This window comes from Leptonotus elevatus, chromosome 11, assembly GCF_054856555.1.
Source record: "Leptonotus elevatus isolate MCC_2025b chromosome 11, RoL_Lele_1.0, whole genome shotgun sequence".
Taxonomy (NCBI): domain Eukaryota; kingdom Metazoa; phylum Chordata; class Actinopteri; order Syngnathiformes; family Syngnathidae; genus Leptonotus; species Leptonotus elevatus.
Genome location: NC_141249.1, coordinates 24179295 through 24198597, shown reverse-complemented (window position 1 = coordinate 24198597; position 19303 = coordinate 24179295). Strand labels below are relative to the sequence as shown.

The following is a 19303-nucleotide window of genomic DNA, read 5'->3' as shown; positions in this document are numbered from 1 at the left end:
CAATTCAAGAGCCACGCCTAAAGTCCGAAGACTTCCAGCACAGAAGACGATTTGAGAAACGTTCAGTTTTCAAGTTGGACAAAGTCCAAATCAGATGAAAAAGATTCTCCAACTTGTCTTGGGGTCCTTCAAAGCGAGATTAGCCTGAAGCTAGTTCGCTAGCTAGAAGCTAGCGGTGGACTTGAAAGAGATACTAGAGCCATTTTCAGCAATTAAAAGTCAATATTTTGTCCAGAATGAATTTGATAGCTTCATTATTTTTCATGTGCAATTAATATCTTCCCAAAGCCATTTTCTCCGCTTGCTGTCGACTGAAGATGACATCACCTGTGCTGAGGGAGTAGGTAGCAACCAATCATGGGCCGTGATTGGTCGTTTCCCGTTTCCTCAGCACAGGTGACGTCATCTTCATTTGACAGCAAGTGGAAAAAATGGGATTTTAATTGTTCATGAAAAATCACACAATTTTGCCCAAAATATCTTTACAATAGACTTTTTATTTGACCATTTACGACTGAGACTTTTTTTTTCATTAGCAGATGAACACCTTAGCTGTGCATAATGAAAACTTGCAAGCCAACCGTTTTCAGACTGGATTCGGGTTTGAATTTCACGCCCTCCACGTGCAAATGCAGTTTCATTTTCCGGCCACAGGTGGCAGTAGTGATTCGAAATTATAGACAAAATATTGTTGAAAACGGCTCAACGAGTGAAGTATCCCTTTGAAACGTGGTTGGGCTATTTGGCATCGGTCAGCATGTTAGCTTAGCATATTAGCAGACACCGCATTTCCTTTCAAACGTGTCTTGTCTTTTGCGTCTCACATTTTGTCGAGTGCTGCTGTGTCAACAAAAGTTGCATTTGTGTGCTCGCCCTCGCACAAGCGGGTTAAAGTCTGCGTTTGCTTTGCCCTCCCTGCCCTTCCTGTCGCCGTCCGCCTCCTCGCCCGCCGGCGCACATAAAAGCAACGTTGCGGCTCGTCTGACTTGTAATATTGACACTCCTTCATCTTCATCATCATCATCATCATCATCATCATGGTGGCTCACCTGTTGACGCTTGTACTGGCCTGCGCTGTGGCTCCTCCGGGCCTCCTGGGGGCGCCAACTTTACCGGGGGTGACGTGTAGCGAGGGCAGCGCGGCGGTGGCAAATCTCGTCGTCCGACACATCAACGAGCATCACAAGCACGGGTTCAAGTTTAAGCTGCATGAGATCCACGGCAGCAACTACGAAAAAGTCAGCAGGCCGCACCATTTGTTCTATTCTTCAAAAAATTGGACTTTTTTCTGGAAAATGACAACTTCTAACAAAAAAAACATTGCATATATATATATATATATTGTGGGCGTGTGGTGCAGGTAGCAGCAGGTTGAACGTGCTGGGAGGCGTGGCCACGGTCGCCAGTCACAGACGTGTCACCAAACCAGGCCAACACTTTTTGGGGGAACGTTGAGTCGACAAACGTTTCTCTTCTCATCTGAAACTAAAGATGGTGATGCGCACGATCACGCCACCAGGACTGTGACTGGCTGGCGACCAATCCAGGGACTACCCGGCCGGCCTCGGCTCGGTGCCCCGATGACCTTTGACTTGATTTTTTACTCCCTTTTTTTTTTTTTTCATATGCAAATAGTCTTTGACTTAAAAATGCTTCTGAGATGTTTTTCAACTCAACTCTTGTTTCTTCAAATACAAACTTTAGTTTCCACGTGAATCTCGACCGTCTTGACCGTCTTGACCAGGTTCTTGATGCGTTTTGAACACGTTGAGGGTTCTTGGCAGTTCGTGATCCTGAACTTGTGTTTGATGTTGGCTGTTTTCAACATCATTCTTGATTGTTTTTTCATGCCAACGTGGCTCGCAGAACTTACCAACGCGGAGATGCCGATGATTTGTCCCACCCGTCCCGCGGGGTTTGTTGCCTCTGGCCGATCGGATTGGCACGAAAGCGGCGCCGGCGGCGGTGCAGTTCAACCGGCGGAGCGACCACTCCAATGACTTCCGCCTGCTGGAAATCTCGCAGCTGACGTTCGGGGTGACGAGCACCTTTGAAGGCGTTTCCTTTCTGCTCGGTCCGAACGTCCTTTCGAACGTCTCCTGTTCCTTGGCGCCGTCTCGCACGCGACGGCTGCGGGCCTCAAGATCTGGCCCAAGTTGGCCGCGGCGGAGACCAGCTGCCCCAAACAGTCCGGGATGCTTGCAGAGGGCCGCGCGCCTCTTTGGCCGGACCGAGCGCTAAGTTAGCGTTCACGCTAATGCTAAGGTCTGCTAAAAGATTGACAAAAAACGTCCCATTTGTGGTTCTTCACTTGCTTCCAAATGCTTTTGTTTTGTTTCTCACTGTCACGCAGCAGGGACGGAACTTCAATTCTGGACGGGTCACAATTTTTCATCAGTTCCCAACTAAAATGCTATTTTAGAAGAAGGGCAGAATAATATGTGCTCTTGATAGTTTTCACTTTTGAAATTTTGTGCATGCAAAAAAAGATCCTCTTTGCTTAAATGAATCCAACAACAAAAAAGTTTGGCGCAAACAACAAAATCACCACGTGATTGTATTTTAAAAAAAATTTCTCCATTGCAAAGGGCTCGCTTGCATGACAATGACTTTTCAAGGACGACATAAAACTGCTGAACAGTAAACTAAATTGAAGTGCCAAAACTTTTGAACAAAAATCAACTCACTGAAAATGTTCATATCATTCAAGTACAGAACTACGTTTGTCCTGTAAATCGTTCCAAATCCACAAAGAAATGATTAGACCGACTCATGTTTTATAAGGCAACTAAGCCATGTCTGCCATCCAGTGGTGAACAGTCGCATTACAACTCAAAACTACACTTGATGCATATTCGGCACCCGCAAATTTGCAAATTCACGCCCTCCTGCCTAATTATTATTTTTTTTATAGATTTCCTTTTTTCCTCAGGTGTTTTTCTCTATTTGTTTCATGGAACCCGTGTATTGGATGTTCTTACGTGTTTTCTGATTAATTTTCCAGGTTTGTAAAAAATTATATAAATGTGTATATACACATACATGAATGGAAGTAAACACAGTTTCCTCCTTCTCGCCCCCCCCCCCCCCCTCCCCCCATAAGCAGGGGTGGCACAATTATCAGCACGGCAAATGCACGGCCACCATTGGCCAACAATAATAATCATAAACGTGTGAGCTGTTGTGATATAGCTTCTTTATTGATGTTTATTTTTGCATAGGCAATCATACTTAAAGTAAAGAATCCATCAGCATGGACCGAATGCGAGTAACACGTTCGGATGACGTCATCGTCACCACGACAGGAAGTCCAAACATGTCACAATTGACACATCATGCAAATAAAGGTGGATATTAAAGTTTTTGCATTGGTTTGTTTTTTTTTTTTGAAAGAAAAAAAAGCGGCTAAACTGCAGCCCTTTTCTATGCAAGCTTATTGCTGCCACACAAGAAAAAAATCAGGTTCGAACATTTGAGTCAGATCAATAACAAGTTAGAACGCGATGAGAGATCACGTCAAGCGACACGTTTGACTTCATTGGGCAAAACTAAAGGATGCGGACGTCGCGGCCAACGTCTTCCTTTTAAATCTCAAATCTTCTTCAACTTGGCCTTGTTTTTTCTTTAAACATTTTTTTTTTTTAGAAGCGCAACGAAATGGCGTCAATTATTTTCATAAGAAGCGCACAAAAAACGTTGCCACTGACCTGAACTGGAAGTCAAACCGAACACCTTTTAATGTGATGAGTTCTCACATGAAATCTGAGGTGAGCGTCTCGTCAATATTGACGAAAGGTCCGTCAATCGGTCAATGACGGGCGGCCATTTTGTTGACGCTTGGCGGGAAACTGACGGACGCTCGTTCTGCTGAGCGATCGACCGATGACGGATTGACGGTCGGGTTCGAAGTATTGACGACGACGGAAGGGACTCCCGACTGTTGACGATTGCTGAATGGCCGACGCTCAAAAAACATGAAATGAATCACATTATAACGTGAAAGTTATCCGGTTAAAACGTGAACGCGATCGCGTTCTATCGCGAGATTGAACTTTTGACTTTTTCTGCTGCGCCAACAATTCGCTTGCGTACTTTTCACCCTCAGCACGCTTGAGCCTCCCTTTTTGCTTCCCTTGCTATTGCGCGGCGTGAAAAGGACTGCGGCTTCATGCGCCCGAAGGACGATTTGATTCACGTTAGCAAAGCAAGCGCGGCGGCGGCGCGGCGCTACGCTAGCTGCGGAGAAAGGAAAGGCTAACAAACAGAAACCAAACCAAAACATCAACATAGGAAACGCAATGAAGACAAACTGGAATTATTTTTGGGGCGTGTGAAAAACGGCTCTCAGCCTGACACGCCATTTTAAAAAAAAAAGAATGAACTTGAACTTAGCTGACCTAAAAACTTGTCATAGCAATACATGTGTTAGCATTACATGCTAACACGCTAGTAGGATGCCGAGCATGCTCCATCCTGATCAATCACGTCTTTCCAGCTCGAGGGCGTCGTCCGGGCGACATCATCGTGATCAATATGGGACTCATTTTGTAGTGAATCAAAAAAAAATGAACATTACATTTAAAAAATGAAGTTATTCTTCATTTTCGCAATTTTTAAAGAACAGTAAGTTCATTGATCAGTCATTTCATTTTTCAAGTTGATCATAAAAATCAAAAAAATCTGTCATATGTTTGATAGAAAGTTGTTATAAATTTTCTTTAGAAATCATACATTAATTTAAAAATGGTAATAATTCATTGTATATTGAATGTTAATTTACCCAAATAAATAATTTTGACTCAGCCAATTGATCCTAAAAATGTAAATAAAATAAAACAAAGACAACCATGAATTTTCAAACAATCATTTAAATTAATATTAAAAAAAAAACCATATAATAAGAATATAGAGTGGATCCATAGCAACCGGGCCGGACCACAAATAGCAAATATCAGCAAATAATTGACGTCCAGGATAATTGCATTGAGGAAAATGTATTTTACCCAAAAAAGTACTGAATATGCGAGGGCGCACTGCCAATATGTTTCCCATAAATAATTGAGGTTGGAAAAAAATGCGATAGGTGAGTCTAATGGCGCCGGAGTGCAAATGTGCGGGAATCTGCTGCATTCATTCGTTTGTGAATTTCTTGCAACTTGATTAGCATCGTTTCCATGCTACGAGCACATGCTTGGTCTTCCCAAAGAAAGAAAAAAAAAGAACAACGTAAGGACAAATTCAACAGGACGCCGCTAGTTATGCTAAAGATGTTCGTTCCGTTTCCAGCTGGACTCAATTGTGATTTTCAAGACGGCAGCGCACGCGCCAGCCGCGGAACGCAACGGAAGAGCAATCGGGCCAAACAAACAGCGGTCCGCTTTGGTTCGGGGGGGACGGAGAGCCCTTTGAGGGAACGGAAACGCTTTCCAAATGTCCTCCAGACAACATTTGCATGGCTTTGGTCTTTTTGCCGCTTCTTGCCGCGTGTGCGCTTTTCCTCTCCTTTGATTTCTTGCGCTCGCTTCGTCCCGTTTCCGCTGTGCAAACGAAAAGTTGATCCTCCTGGCAGAGGTTAGCTTTAGCGACATTAGCATCGCGATGGCGCGCGCGCGCGCGCGTGGCTCGGCCACCGCGCAAACATTTCATATACATTCAAAGTATTTAGACACACTTGTGTGTTTTCATTGTAGGATTAAATTGAATAAACGTGCATGCAAAATAATAATAATAAAAAGCGGAAAAGGATTATTTTCGGTTTGGAAATCAAGCTGGACGGTGTTCAAACAGCCAATCAAAGCTAAGAGGTCTGTGCCGTCATTTAGCTTAGCTTAGCTTAGCTTAGCTTAGCTTAGCAGCCTCCCTGCTGTGCGCTTTGCCTCTTTTTTGGACAAGTGTACGAGCAAGAGTCGTGGTTTCCTCAAAGCGACGTTATACGATGCATCGTCTTCCATTTCTTGACAGCGAGAGTGAGAACGGGCGCGAAGGGATATTTTCAAACGGGAATTCTCCGGAGCTCAAGTGTCTGACTTTCAACGCGTTTAAAGACTGTGATCGAGTTAAAACGTCTTCTTCTTTTTTTATGAATGCCGTCCGCTCGATGTGCCGCCGATATTCACCTGTCGCAGGTCGTGTGGAAGAATAAACGCGGCTCGAACCTATAAGGACCGTTTATATATTGATTTGACGTACGTCTAAAATGATCAACACTAAAGTGTGGACGTGCTAGGCTAACCTAGCGTCAAGCAATCTCGCATGCAACTTTTTTTCTTCTCTTTTCTTGAAGCGGTACCATGAAAAGTTTTGTTCCGTTTCGTCATTATTATTCATCTTATCCTTATTCTTGTTGTTGAACGCAAGGCAAGGCACATACTGTGGTTTAGGACATATCGTGCAAAACAGACTTTCAAAAAAGGTCCAGCGAGCCAAGCTGGAGGGATGGGATGGATTCCTGGGGGGGGGGGGGGGGGGGGGGCACATTCCACATTCCTTCTATAGGCCATCGTTACCAATCCTTTCACACATTGGCCCCTTTCACGCAGAGGTGACACAAAATGTTCAAAACAAGTGACAAAAATCGTACTTTCAAAAGAGCCACCATTTTGTCACAAAAAACGCACGTAACGTCTCGTCATGAGAGGACGTCGCTCACGTTCACCACAACAATTATCGGGCAACGTCCCGCTTTTGCTGTGTTCTAATTGACACTCTGCGTGAAAGGGGCTTCACCGTGTGAACTTCATGCTTTCACGCTGACGGTGATTGTCAATCCAAAAAAGTCTTCGTCCTTCTACTCTTCGTTTTGTTTTGTGGGGACGATGGAAAAAAAGTGCAAAAATCAGGTTTGAATCAAAAGATGCTCGCTCGCTCGCTCTCTCTCTCTCTCTCTCTCTCTCTCTCTCGTTGGAGTCTTTTGGGAATACAGGAAACAAAAGAGCAAGGCTTATTTGCATATATGATAAGCAGCACCTGCAGGGAGGGGCGGGGTTAAAGGCTTGATTGACGTCCTTTCCCGGGAAATCCTTCCAGCGAGCAGTCTGGAGAGCCGTTTGGAGTCCGCGTGACCCATAAACATCTCGAACCCATGCGCTCCATATAGTCCACCCACCGGACCGCTTATATGTCGTTATGTGCAGGTGTGAGCACACGGAGGAGATCATGTAGTGTTTCAGTTGCCCAGATACCAAGACTGCAACACACACACACGCGATGAGAAATGTGACTTACTATGCTCAGGACCATGGATGCTCAATACAGTGGCGCCTTGAGATACGAGTTGAATGTGACCCATGAATGCACTCAGATCTCAAAGCATTCCAATTGTGTTTTTTCACTGAAATGAATGGAAATGACATTAATCCATTCCAGGCTACAGCCACTAGCCCCCCCCCCAAATATTTTTTTTGAGGTGTGGGTTTTAACGCAGAAAAGTAGCATTCCGTGATAATGAACTTCATAAAATGAATTCCATCATTCAATAGAATTCAAATCATCGTATGCTGTTCATTGAAACTTTTCAACAAGGCCAAATTCTCATTGTATCAAGTTCAGTTCTTGAGCAAACGGGAAAAGGCAATAAACAGCCTGAAGCTGTTTTTTGGGAGCAACGCTTGTGTTTCAAATTGGTGCTCACAAGTCAAAGCAAAAATAAATACATCATCATTTGGCCGGAACAACAGCTTGCATCTCAAAAACGTTGGAAAGTCAGCTCGCTCGTATCTCAAGGCACAACTGAACATTCAAAATAAAGTCAATAAAACAGGTAGGTAAGACTTAAGATGGCAAGTTCAAAGGTTTCAAAATGCATGAGCTGCATTGTGCGTGCGTGCGCGCGCACGTGCGTGCGCGCAGGCTCAGCGTTTTGGAGCGGAGACGTTTTTCGAGATCGGCTTGACTGCAATGCAGCAAACGGCAAACTGACCCACATCAAGTCCAGACCAGCACACATCGGTTGTACGTCCCACAGCTCGTTACTGCACAGCTGTGCGTTCATTCGGATACTGCACGTTGCGGCTCCGTGGACGGAACAATAAGCAGGGGTGGCAAATCCAGGTCCAGAAAGTCAAAACCTGCCACAGTTTGGCTTTAGGCCCCGATGCTAGCTAGCTAGCTAGCTAGCTGGTAAACGAGCGCCATGGGAGCCAGCGAGGGCGACAGCAAGTGCACCCGGGGCTAAAGCCAAACTGTGGCAGGGTTTTGACTTTCTGGACTTGGGTTTGCCACCCCTTTTGACAATAAGCCACCTGACGAAGCGAACGGCAGTCGGGTTCGATCGCGCCGTTTGCGGATGTGAAGTGCGATCGTGACCAACCTGCGCTTGGTAGAGTCCAGCGGGGTCTCGAGGCGCGACGCCAACAAAGGAGGAGCGGCTGGCAGGGGGGGTCCCCGGGGTCCCGGGCGCCGAGTACGCTGTTGGGATGACATCATCAGTCCACTTTAACGCACCTGATTTACAAGTTGGATTGCGGAAGACCAAACGGGCAAAACAGCCACAACATTCGTTAGCCGCGTTTTGACCCGAGCTCGCTAAATAGCGATGCGGACATTTCTGGAGAAATTGTGCATGAATGCTGATGATGAGCAGGACAGTTAGCAGTTGGAATCGGTCCAGAAAAGCGGAAATCGGGTCATGAATATGCCCACAAAAAAATAAAAGGACACGTTTTAAGACGTTTATTTTGAACATTGTGGGACCAGATTTTGAAACGGGAAAGAATTGAATCGATTAACAATTGCAGAAATGAGAGGTCAATATGTAGAAACGTTGAATTTAGGGCTTTTATTTTGACATTTCAGCTCATTTGGCTAATGGCAAAACGTTCTTTCAAAAATGCTTTCAATTGGTCGCAAAGTGTGAATTTTGGGGGCAAGAAAAAGTGAAATCGTGTTTGTTGGTGAAAAATGCAATTTCCTTCAATATGTGTTGAAAATTGTCCTCAAGGTGAACTAAGTGAACTGAACGTTTTGAATTTGGAACGTCGTAAACCTTTTGGTCGAATGTTTCATTGGGAATGAATGGAGACTCAAAAATGAGTCAAAAATGTCAAATGATGAATTTATTAATTTATTATTTTTTTCATCATAATAAATGAGGTCCGACGTGATTTTGAGATTTGGAGCACTTACTCGGTGACGTGGGCGAGTTTGCAGCGCCGTCGGAGGAGGTGCTGGGGGGCTTGACGTCGAGGGGCAGGGGGGGCCGGGGCAGGCTGGACGGGGGCGGCCCCAGGGGGGGGGCCAGCATCTGAGAGGACAAGTAATGGCTGCTCATTTTCAGCTGGTTGCTGCCGTTGAGCTGGAAACACAAACGTGTCCTCAGGACCGAGCGGAAGAAGAAGAAGAAGAAGAAGAAGAAGAAGACGTGCAGTTGCGAAGAAGCGCTCACCGAGCTTTGATTGGCGGGGTCGCACGCCAACGAGACCAGATCCTTGAGGGGGTCCTGGCCCAGGTGAGGAGGGTAACGGATGGCGCCGTGTGGGAAGTAGGACGAGGACGCAAAGTGCAAAGATGGCGACGGGTGAGGACGGGACAGACCTGGACAAGCACACACGCAAATATTCACATTTCAAAAGCGGATGAACTCAAACCCAAAAACGTGTAAATGTTTTCTAATACTTTGTCCTTCGCTCCCAAAGACGTAATTTATAAGTTGTTGTTTTTCAAATGTTTTCTTATGCAAGAACAAACAGAAGACTTTAATGCAGCTTCTGACATGAACAGGTGGCTTAAAGCAATGGTGGTTGTTACAAAAACAGCCAGCAGGTGGCAACAGAGTATAAGAGAGCAGCCATGTTGCAACAAGCTCTTTTCCCCACAGTTTTCAACAAGTTTGTGAATAATGATGAGACTTAGCTTTATTTTGTTGCTAATTGCAGCAAAAACGGAAACAGAGAGAAATATACTTTTTTTTTCCTGATGAAAGAAGAGACTCGAATCTTTCCATGTTTTGATAACCATAGAACACAATATTGTGTGGGCCTTGCAAAATCAGTCCAAATCCAGTCAAACAGCCGGGAGCGAAGGGGGTTGCTTCAGTGAAAATGGCTGCGAGTGAATCATGAGTTAATAACGTGAAAAATAATGTGTGATTAATTATCGCTCAGTCGCAAGCTCGCTGCGGAACTCGAGATCCGGATTGGTCGCCGGCTCGAGTTACCAAAGCGCGTTGACGTTGTTTGGCACTTTTGAGCACGGCAGACTTTTTTCTGGTTCCAACTCAAGACGAGCGACTCCGCGCGCCTGTCGGACGTTCGGCAATGTTTTAGTTCAAATCGTGCTAACAAAAAGTCTGCTCAAGGTTGAACAAACTTGTGTTTTTGCACTCAAAGCTAAAGTGACGATGATAAGCCGAGTCAATTTCGTGATTTCTTTTTTCTTTTTTCTTCAGCCGTCAAGTTGCTACGCCCCCCCCCCCCCCCCCCCCCCGAAAACGAGCCGCCCGCCCGCCAAACTGACCGCCGTGCACGGCGATGACGGGCCGGTGATGCTGAGTGAACGATCCCAGTCTGGGCGAGTCCTCCTGGGCCGAAGGACTGTCCAGCTCCGCCTTTTTCGCTGGAGGAGACACACCTGAACACACAAGGAGACAGCTGACACACGCACGCACGCGCACGCACACACATTGATTTTGCTGTCTCGTTACCTCCTTCCATGTCGTCCGTCCAGTTTCTGGAGCTGCTCGCCGGGGAGGACGGCGAGTGGTAATATTCTCCTCCCGGGCTGCCCACCTCCTCTTCCATGGAGCCCGACTTGTGACGCTTACTCCTGCACGAGGATGAAATCGGACGGACGGACGGACGGACGGACGATAATTAGAGACTTGTGACCTTGTTAGCATTAACAGCTAACTTGTAGCAGCAGAATTCATTCTTCGAATGTTTTACGTGAAAGTTACGCCGTCGTCGCCCGCCAAGTCAGTCCACGACTGCAAGTGGCGCACTTTCGTCTTTTGGACAAAGTTGATGTCAAAGTGGACGTGACGTTTGATTTCAGGGTGCGTTTTTTGTCCAATTGCAATAAAATGACCTTTGACTCATTGACGCAAAAAATGACTAAGTCAGAAATGTCCTTTATAATAAATATGTTGCGTCTGCCTAAACATGGCATTCTGATCAATATTATGCTTGTAGAATATGAACGAAGCAATAATTATCCATCTCAGGGGGGGGGGTCGGCGGCCATTTTGCCACTTGCTGTGCACTGAAAATGAGCTGGCAAAGGTCACATGACCAAACTCAGGACACAGCTGAGCCGCGACACTCGTGACCCGAGCCCTCCGACGCCGTGACGTCCGTTTCAGTTGGCGGCAAGTGGCAAAATGGCCGCCAACTGAGATGGAGACAAGCGCAATATTAAATGATTTAAAATCAGAACGCCGTGCTTTCCACTTAACGTTTGTCATTGCAGGCCGCCTGAAATCAAACAAAAAATGGACCCCAAAACACTTTCATATTCATTCCAAAATCATTTCCCAACGTTAAAAGTCTTCAAGATGCTTTTTGTTTTGTTTCCAAAATGAAGTTGGCGAGCATTTGAAATATTGTGAGCTGATTCCCAAGTGACGCTTTCAATCTTCAATCCTTTTTTTAATGACTTGACTTGAAAGAGAAAATAAGACTCGTCTTCTTTCGGCTCCTTTTCATTCAACATGCAAGAATATTGTTTTATGTTGTCTTGTTTTCTTTCACAAAAGATTGAAATGAAGTATTCAGGCATTTTTGCTATTTGCATTCCGTTTTGGTCCCTCGCACCCCCGCAAAAGGTCTTGAGACTCGCGTGTGTGCGCGCGCGCGTGATCACCCGCTGGACGAGGTGCTGGCGAGCGTGCGCCGCATGTTGACGGGCTGCGGCAGCGCCGGGTTGAGGTCGTAGGCCAGATGTCCCTGAAGCTCCCCGATGGAAAAACTCGGTCCGACGGCCGAGACGACGGGAGCTGCAAACGCACACGCACACGCACACGCGCACAGGTGAGAGCGCCGCCTTGACTTGAGGCCATCTCCGTCCTCGCGTTGCGTTCAGGAGCATCCCGGGGCAGCGCGAGATCAAATCTTCACTCTTTTTCCCCACAAAAAGAAATCGGATTTTTTCCTCATTTGAAATCGTTTTTTTTCTGTTTTGCTTCAAGAAGAAGCAAACCGTATCGTTCCAATCAAGTTGTATCACCTCAAAAAAGTGACATTTGAACTGCATTTACCGGGTTTTCTATTTGTGTACGTTGCACACTTGATGCGTTCTGGACTCCAAAATCAAATTCATCTTTCTGCTCGATTGAATTAAAACATCCTTTCATGTCTTCAATTCCAACTGATGAATGTGGACATTGTCCCTTACGAGGGCTGGTTGAAGAAAAGAAAGGAATCATCAATATCCAATCGATTTTCCTTTTTGAGCCCAATATACATTCATAAAACCAGGAATCAATTATTTAAAATAACTCTTTTCCTCTATATATTCTTAAGAAAATAGAATTTTAAAGGCCGACTGTTTTCTTGAAACGTGCTGTTTACATCATGGCTGTCAAATTCATTTCAGCTAAGCGGCCACAAGGGGGAACAAATATTATACCAAGTGGGCCGCATTGGTAAAATCATTGTATTTTTTCATTTTTTTAAATTGCCGTCAATTATTCGCATTTATCATAGTTTATATTTACAATTATGAAATTAGAATGATGAAAGTATTTTCATTTCATCCTTGCTGATGCCAATGTTTACACTTTCATTAACAAACTCAATCATTTGACCAGTTACTGCTTCCACAAAATTTACTTTGGAATTTAATATTTGTGGAATTTTTGCAATCATGTGCTTGACATTTATGAAGAACTGATGTCACATAATTCATTGATATTGGATTGAACTTTAGTGAATCGCATCAAATTGGGGAAAACTCGTAATCGACTGACTTACTTCTCGACACCTGCACCAATTCCGTGACGCTGAAAACTCCCGACGTCACGAAGGCATCTTGGAACTCGGGGCCATCTGCGACACGGACCGCAGCAGAGTCATATGGCGCTCACGCTCACGCTACACGCTACACGCTACATGCTACACGCTACACGCTAGCTTACCCATGTTGGCGGTGCGACTGTCCTCCTGATCCGACGCCACCGCAGTCCGTGCGGGACTGCTGCCCTCCTCGGCTTCTGCACGCACACAGTACGGATGTAACGATACGGGCAATATCGTGATATCGCGATATTAAAACTGCCACAATATATCGTCGTCGTCGTCGTCGTGTCACATTATTAAAAACAGCACATCTGTGAAAAGGTTTGGGTTGATTTCCATTCGTGCAGTTCTAGCACCCTCTGGTGGCTAGTTTTTTTGTGCAGTTTAATTTTCACAAGGCATGTTTTGTCCCGTCTGTTTCAAATCCACGCTAATGGTCAGATGAAAGGGGGAACGTCATACGACTGTGAGCAGAGTCAATATTTGTAGAAACTAGTGCTGTCAAAGTTAAAGCATTAACTCATTAATTCATCACACAAAAATGATTGCATTCACCGTGTACGTTACAGGGTAGCACATATGCATGCGTCAAAGTAAAGCATTGAATACATTTTTACGTATGCCGTAGTTTTTGTTTCGTTTTCAATTATGCAAATAATTAACTGATTAGAAAAAGAGGAAGACGAGCACGTGCAGTGGATAACAATTTTTCGAAGACGTCCTCATAACATCACATTTTGAAAAAATTGACTTCATTAACTCAAATGAATTGAATGAAGTGATTAATCGTGATTAATCAAAATTCTAAGACGTGAAACTGATAAATCATCGTTTGGCAGCTCGAGTCGAAACTCAATGTGTGCTTTCATTAGCAGGTAAGTGCCTCAATATCTCTATATTTAGTAGAGATCATATTTCTAATATTTTTATAAAACTTTGCTGCAATGTACAAAAAGCACAATATTGAGTGTGTGTGTTTTTAGTATGAGCTCATTTTCTTACACTATTGCGACCTTTTTTGTATATCGTGATAATATCGTACGTGATGTTTGGCTGCGGTTGCATCCCGAGCTTACAAATGGCGCGACGATAGCCATAGAACAGGAAGCGTGAGCTGCCACCGAGCCCAGACGCCGGCGGGTGAGAGACGCCCCAGTCAATGTCGGGGGGGGGGGGGGGGCACCCCGGTGCCCGATCAGAAAGGAGAAGAGTACTGGCCTCTGCGGTGGACGTAGTAGGCCAGGTAGAGGTCGAGCTCCTTGACGGAGACGGAGATGTGTCGGGGCTGCACGCACAGCAGCGGGTTGGCGCAATGGCCGCCCTTGACCAGACGCTCGCCGTCCGTGCTCTCCAGGGGGATCCCCTTGAACAGGATCACCATCACCAGGTCCAGCCGCCACACCTGCGGGCGACAAAACGCACGCCGGCGTCAGCCCGGAGGGATCCCGCAGGGATCCCGTCGGCCCGCCTGCGCCCGCTCCACCTTGTCGGCCTGTCGGAGGCAGTCGATGCGTCGCATTTTCCCTTTCTGGTCGGGGTTGGACAGGACGCAGCAGGCCGCCTTCTTGCCCGTGAGCGACATGACGAAGTCCTCTCGGCATTCCGGCCGGATGTCCTTTCGCAGTTTGGCCAGGAGGCGACTGGCCCACTTCTGCTTCACCTGCCACAAAAAAAACAAAAATGTACATTTGGACAAAGGATGCGACTTCATCCTGGATTTCATTAGGACCTGCAGCTGCCCACCTGGGTGCCTAAACAAAATGAAGAAAACAATAAAGTAAACCCCTGCATACAAATTGGGGGGGGGGCTAACCCGCAGTTTTTCAGGGGAAATGCATTATATTCTGGTTTATTTAACGAAGTACGGTTGTTGTTTTTTATCGTATTAATTCATATTTTTCTTTTTAGGGGGGTTCACTGTAGTCCTAAATACAGCAATGGGAACATTCAACAGCAGTATCCTGCTGGTTAGCTGAACAATGTAGTCCGGGCGCCCTCTGCTGGACATGATGATAATTACATGTCTAATTTGGACCCTAGCTGTCCACTGTTGTGCCTGACCCAAAAAAAAAACCTGCATTGAAACTTCTTTACAAAAATGATTTTGCTTGACACGTCACAGGCACGTCACGTGTTTAGAGCAGACGTTAGAAAACTTTTTGCTCATCGGACTTATTTACAACTGTTAGACGAGCCAGGTCATTTAAAGAGGAGGCAAAAGATATATAATATTATATTATGTATTTATAATAGTCTATGGTCATTTTAAAACCATAAATCCAATCATGAGTAAATAATCAATTAATTAAACACTCAAAAACACTCAAATGTAAATGCATTTCTTTACTAATATTTTTTATTATTTACAATAAAGTAATTAAACAATTTTTAAATTAATTGTGTACTATAATCGGCACACAAAAAACGAATGCTTTCATTTATTGAAATACATAAACTAATCAACTATAAATGTAAAAAGTTAACTGCATGAAGTAAAACGAGTCTATAAATGCATTTCATTTTCGATAAATGAATTAACAGATTCAATGAAAACCCGTTGATGAGCACTTTAATTAAACGATTAGACACAAAAGTAAACGTGTACGTACATTTGTGTATTTTACTCATCGTTACTGCTTAAAAAAGAATAAAGCAATTAGGAAAGTAGTATGGTTGTTGGTCTCTGTGTGCCCTGCGATTGGCTGGCAACCAGTTCAGGGTGTAACCCCGCCTACTGCCCGAAGCCAGCTGGGATAGGCTCCAGCAACCCCCGCGACCCTTGTGAGGACAAGCGGTACAGAAAATGGATGGATGGAAAGTATTTCAAATTTGAACGACGCAATTTGAGTAACAAATACGCCTGGACTCGAGAACGTCGACGCATGCGGTCGGACGAATATATCGAACGCAAAAGGTGCGTACCTCGGCCTTCTCCCCGAGAAGCTCCTCCTTGACCGCCCTCTCTTCTTCTTTGGTCATCCTCTTCTCGTGCTTCTTGAAGTACTTCCTCTTCCTGGCCTGCAGGTTGAACCACGTGTAGGCGAAGGCTCGCACCTGCGGCAGCAGCGCCTCGATGAACGGATGGAACTCGTCCTGAGGACGAAAACACACATAAGCGTACTCGTGAGTACCGTCGCCGCACAAAGTACATCGGCAAAGTACATCGCTACGCTTCGGGCTCCTGCTGCGGTCTTTGGCGCAAAGGAGGCCACTTCCGCTCGCTCCACTTTAAAAACCAGGAGAGAATAATTTCTCTCTTCTTCTTTTTTTACTTTTGACAATACGAGAGGAGACTTCATTCTTCTCATCCACACGCTTTGCATCCCCGTACGACTCAGACGTGTCCCAAAATGGAAAAGAAAAGAAAAGCAAAGATGCATAAAGTTCTGTTTTTGCTCCTCCAAGCAACCAACTACACTTTTACGGACAATTTGGTTGCTTTGTGTTGCGAGAAAACATGAAAGTTTCAACAAGTCAGAGATCTGCTGGAAAGCAGCGCAATTACGATACACTGATGCTCTGACTAAAGTGGGCAAGGAGAGCCCCCCTCAGCTGATGACGCACTTCCAGCCATTTATTGCCAACCAAGTAACAAAACACAAAATGATGACACTCACAAGGAGCTGCTCTCGGCCACAATTCCCACACTTACGGTCACACGCAGATTAACCAAATATTATTATAATTCTGACGTCCCTCACAAGGTCACGACCCTTTGAAGGCACACGCGAAGTCGGGTCAACAAATACCCTTTCGACAACTTCAACAATCAAGTGTTATTCTCTTCGTTAAAAAGCAGTAACACAAATGCGTGCCACAACAAGTCATTGGCGTCTGCTGGATGGCGAAGGGTTCAAGTGATGCTTGAAATCAACACTTTGACTCCATCCAAGTCATTAAATGTCACTTTGTTGCTGCTCGCCCATCAGCTGCCACAATGAAGACCACACGTCCGGTCTCCGGTGCTTCTTGTTCCTCAATTCATGGACCGAGCCGAGCCGGGCTGGCACCGCAGCCCGGCTCGGCTCTTTGTGCAGCTGCTCGCCGGGACCGCAGGCCCTCTGCCGGCCACACTTTTTGGTCCCTCGGCTCGCCGTGTCCGACTGCGGCCATTTTCTGCTGAGTAACACGCACGCAGACGCGCGCGCTCCGCCGCCGCGAGGAAGTTGAACTTGGCCTTCCCGCCGTCCCGGCAGTCGCCCCAAGTACAGGCCGGCCAAGACGAGCCTTCGAGCGGCGTCGGGTCTCGCCGAGCCGCGGTGCGATGGAGCCCGGCGGACAACACGAGAGGTCCGCTTCCGCACCGAAGCGTCCTCACGCCAAACTCCCTTTCGAAAAGCCAACAGTCCAATTCGAGCGACATTTGTGGCCCAATGGTGTGTTGTCTCGCATTAAGCACCCGAATGTTCTCCTTTTTGGCGGCATTTGGACAAATTCGGCGTCAACGCGAGATGCTATAAACGCCTGTTAAGGACAAAATAACAAGTTTTCCCGTGGTTTCGACGGCTAACTTCCGCCCTGTTAAGGAAGCCGTCCGCTGGCGACTCAACTCTAAAAGTTAAGCATTTAAAATACAAAACGTTGTCTGTCGCTTGTTATTACTAAACCGAACTATAGTTTAGAGTGTAAATGCTTAAGAAACTCTAGGAGTCCTTTTCTAATAGACGCGAGTATCCGCCAATGTCCACATGTTGTTTAATCCGCTTAATTTTGAATGAAGTTTGGCGAAGGACTCGCCAACGTCACACGTCGCACTGAGACTGTTCAAGAACTAAACATGGGACATTTGGACCGGGGGGACAAAGGGCGCAACTTATGTGCCAAATAATCTTCCTAACTCGGCTCCGTGGCCTTTTTTGGGCACGCCGCGTTGGTGACACAAAACGGTAAAGAACGGAACCGCTTGTTCTTCTTCTTCTTCTTCTTCTTGTTGCTGTTGTTGTCCTACCATTTCCGAACCGAGCCGCCAGCCGAGGAAGTTGAAGCGGATGTCAACGCCGGCCCATCTCCAGCGGCCTTCCCTTCTCATTCCATATTCACGGCCGACACGAGCTCCGTGCCAGCGGGGGGGAAATCCAAGAGCGCAACCGTCCCGCGTCGAGCCCCGGCCAGCCCCCCCACCGCCGCCTTCACCCCCACCCCGCCCCCCCCGCTCGCCCCCTCCCTCTCCCGGCAGGCTGCGGCAGAGCACGATGGAGCCGCGTTCACCTTTTGGCTTCACCTCCGCCAAGGAGCGCCGCCGCCTCCTCCACCATTAGCAAGTAACAACAATAATAAATAGACTATAACTTTGATAAAGAAGGGGGGGGGGGGGGCGTCGCCGCATTGCATGATGGGAGTCACCCCACAAAGAAAGCCCATCACATTTTTCTCCATCATATATATGCTACAGCTGGGAAAAAAAAAAGTGACTTGAACCCTTCAAAGTGATGTCATCAACTATCAACCAATCAGAACATCAACAACAACCTTTTGTGTCCAATGTACACAAAGACACAACAGACTGGTCGCCCGCCGGTCAGCTCACATATGGACAAACAACAGACTGGTCGCCACTCAATGCACATAAACAAACAATGAACAATTGAACACTGAAGTGTTTTTTCCTTTCACACTCTTGAGTGGAAAGCACTCGTCTAGTCGAAACTCCCTCGTACCGCCCCAAACGTCAACTGGGTTACACTTTGTCATCTTGCCCCAGAATTCAACAAAGCTTGTTTGTTGTAACGTCACTAAAACGGACATTTCATACAAACATTAATAAAACAATCATCTAATAAGACAAAACACAGATGTTCATTAAGAACTTTTTGTGATCACGCAGAACCCGCCCCAAAACTTGCCAGTTATAACAACATACACACAAAAGTGTCAAGGGCCAACACCTGAAATGGAACAGGAAGGCGACCATTTTGGTTTGAAGCAGCTATTTGCGGTGAAACCAAAACTCCATCAAGGAAATTGACCCAAATGAGCCTCACTGGGAAGCAGCTAACCGAAAAAAAAAAAAAAATGTACGCGGGGTTTTCAAACGATTCTTTTGAGGATTTGCAATGAAAAGGGCGGGAAAAATGGCATTGTCATCATTTTGTCTTTTTGTTAATGCTGCATTCGACCTGGCGGATTTTATGATCTGCCGTGTGTGTGTGTGTGTGCGTGTGCGTGTGCGTGTGCGTGTGTGTGTAAAGAGAGAGAAATCGTGAGCTGCTGACTCAGCTTCTTCCCATAAACTCCTCTCTGGCGCCCCTTGCTGGTGGCCACGTGGAAGTAATTTAGCACATAAGCGACAACAAAGCACGTGATGACAAAATGGCGGGCAGCAGACTGAAGAAGAGGAGGAGACGAGGGATTCT

The 19303-nt window shown here is 46.0% G+C and overlaps 1 protein-coding gene across 2 annotated transcripts; it reads right to left on the bottom strand.

The window, feature by feature from the left end:
* Positions 1–3179: 3179 nt before the first annotated feature.
* nfic (nuclear factor I/C) lies at positions 3180–18135 on the bottom strand. Of its 2 annotated transcripts, XM_086089496.1 has the most exons (13): positions 17899–18129; positions 15873–16043; positions 14434–14610; positions 14169–14352; positions 13070–13144; positions 12906–12980; positions 11797–11929; positions 10640–10761; positions 10453–10566; positions 9383–9531; positions 9124–9292; positions 8309–8406; positions 3180–7186 (listed from the first exon to the last, which is right to left on the bottom strand). In XM_086089496.1, the coding sequence occupies exons 1-13, from the start codon at positions 17977–17979 to the stop codon at positions 7166–7168; spliced, it is 1569 nt and encodes a 522-aa protein (XP_085945622.1). In that variant the 5' UTR covers positions 17980–18129; the 3' UTR covers positions 3180–7165. The 2 variants fall into 2 exon arrangements, with proteins under 2 accessions (XP_085945622.1, XP_085945621.1); XM_086089495.1 differs by having other exon boundaries at positions 9124–9531; positions 17899–18135.
* Positions 18136–19303: the final 1168 nt, after the last annotated feature.

Bases quoted from the DNA above. Each gene is read 5' to 3' on its own strand.
- nfic (XM_086089495.1), bottom strand. From the start codon at position 17,979: ATGAGAAGGGAAGGCCGCTGGAGATGGGCCGGCGTTGACATCCGCTTC. The intron at 16,044-17,898 runs GTAGGACAACAA...TTTCGTCCTCAG, and splicing joins GGCGGCTCGGTTCGGAAATG to GACGAGTTCCATCCGTTCAT. The intron at 7,187-8,308 runs GTTGGTCACGAT...TGTGTGTTGCAG, and splicing joins CTGGACTCTACCAAGCGCAG to TCTTGGTATCTGGGCAACTG.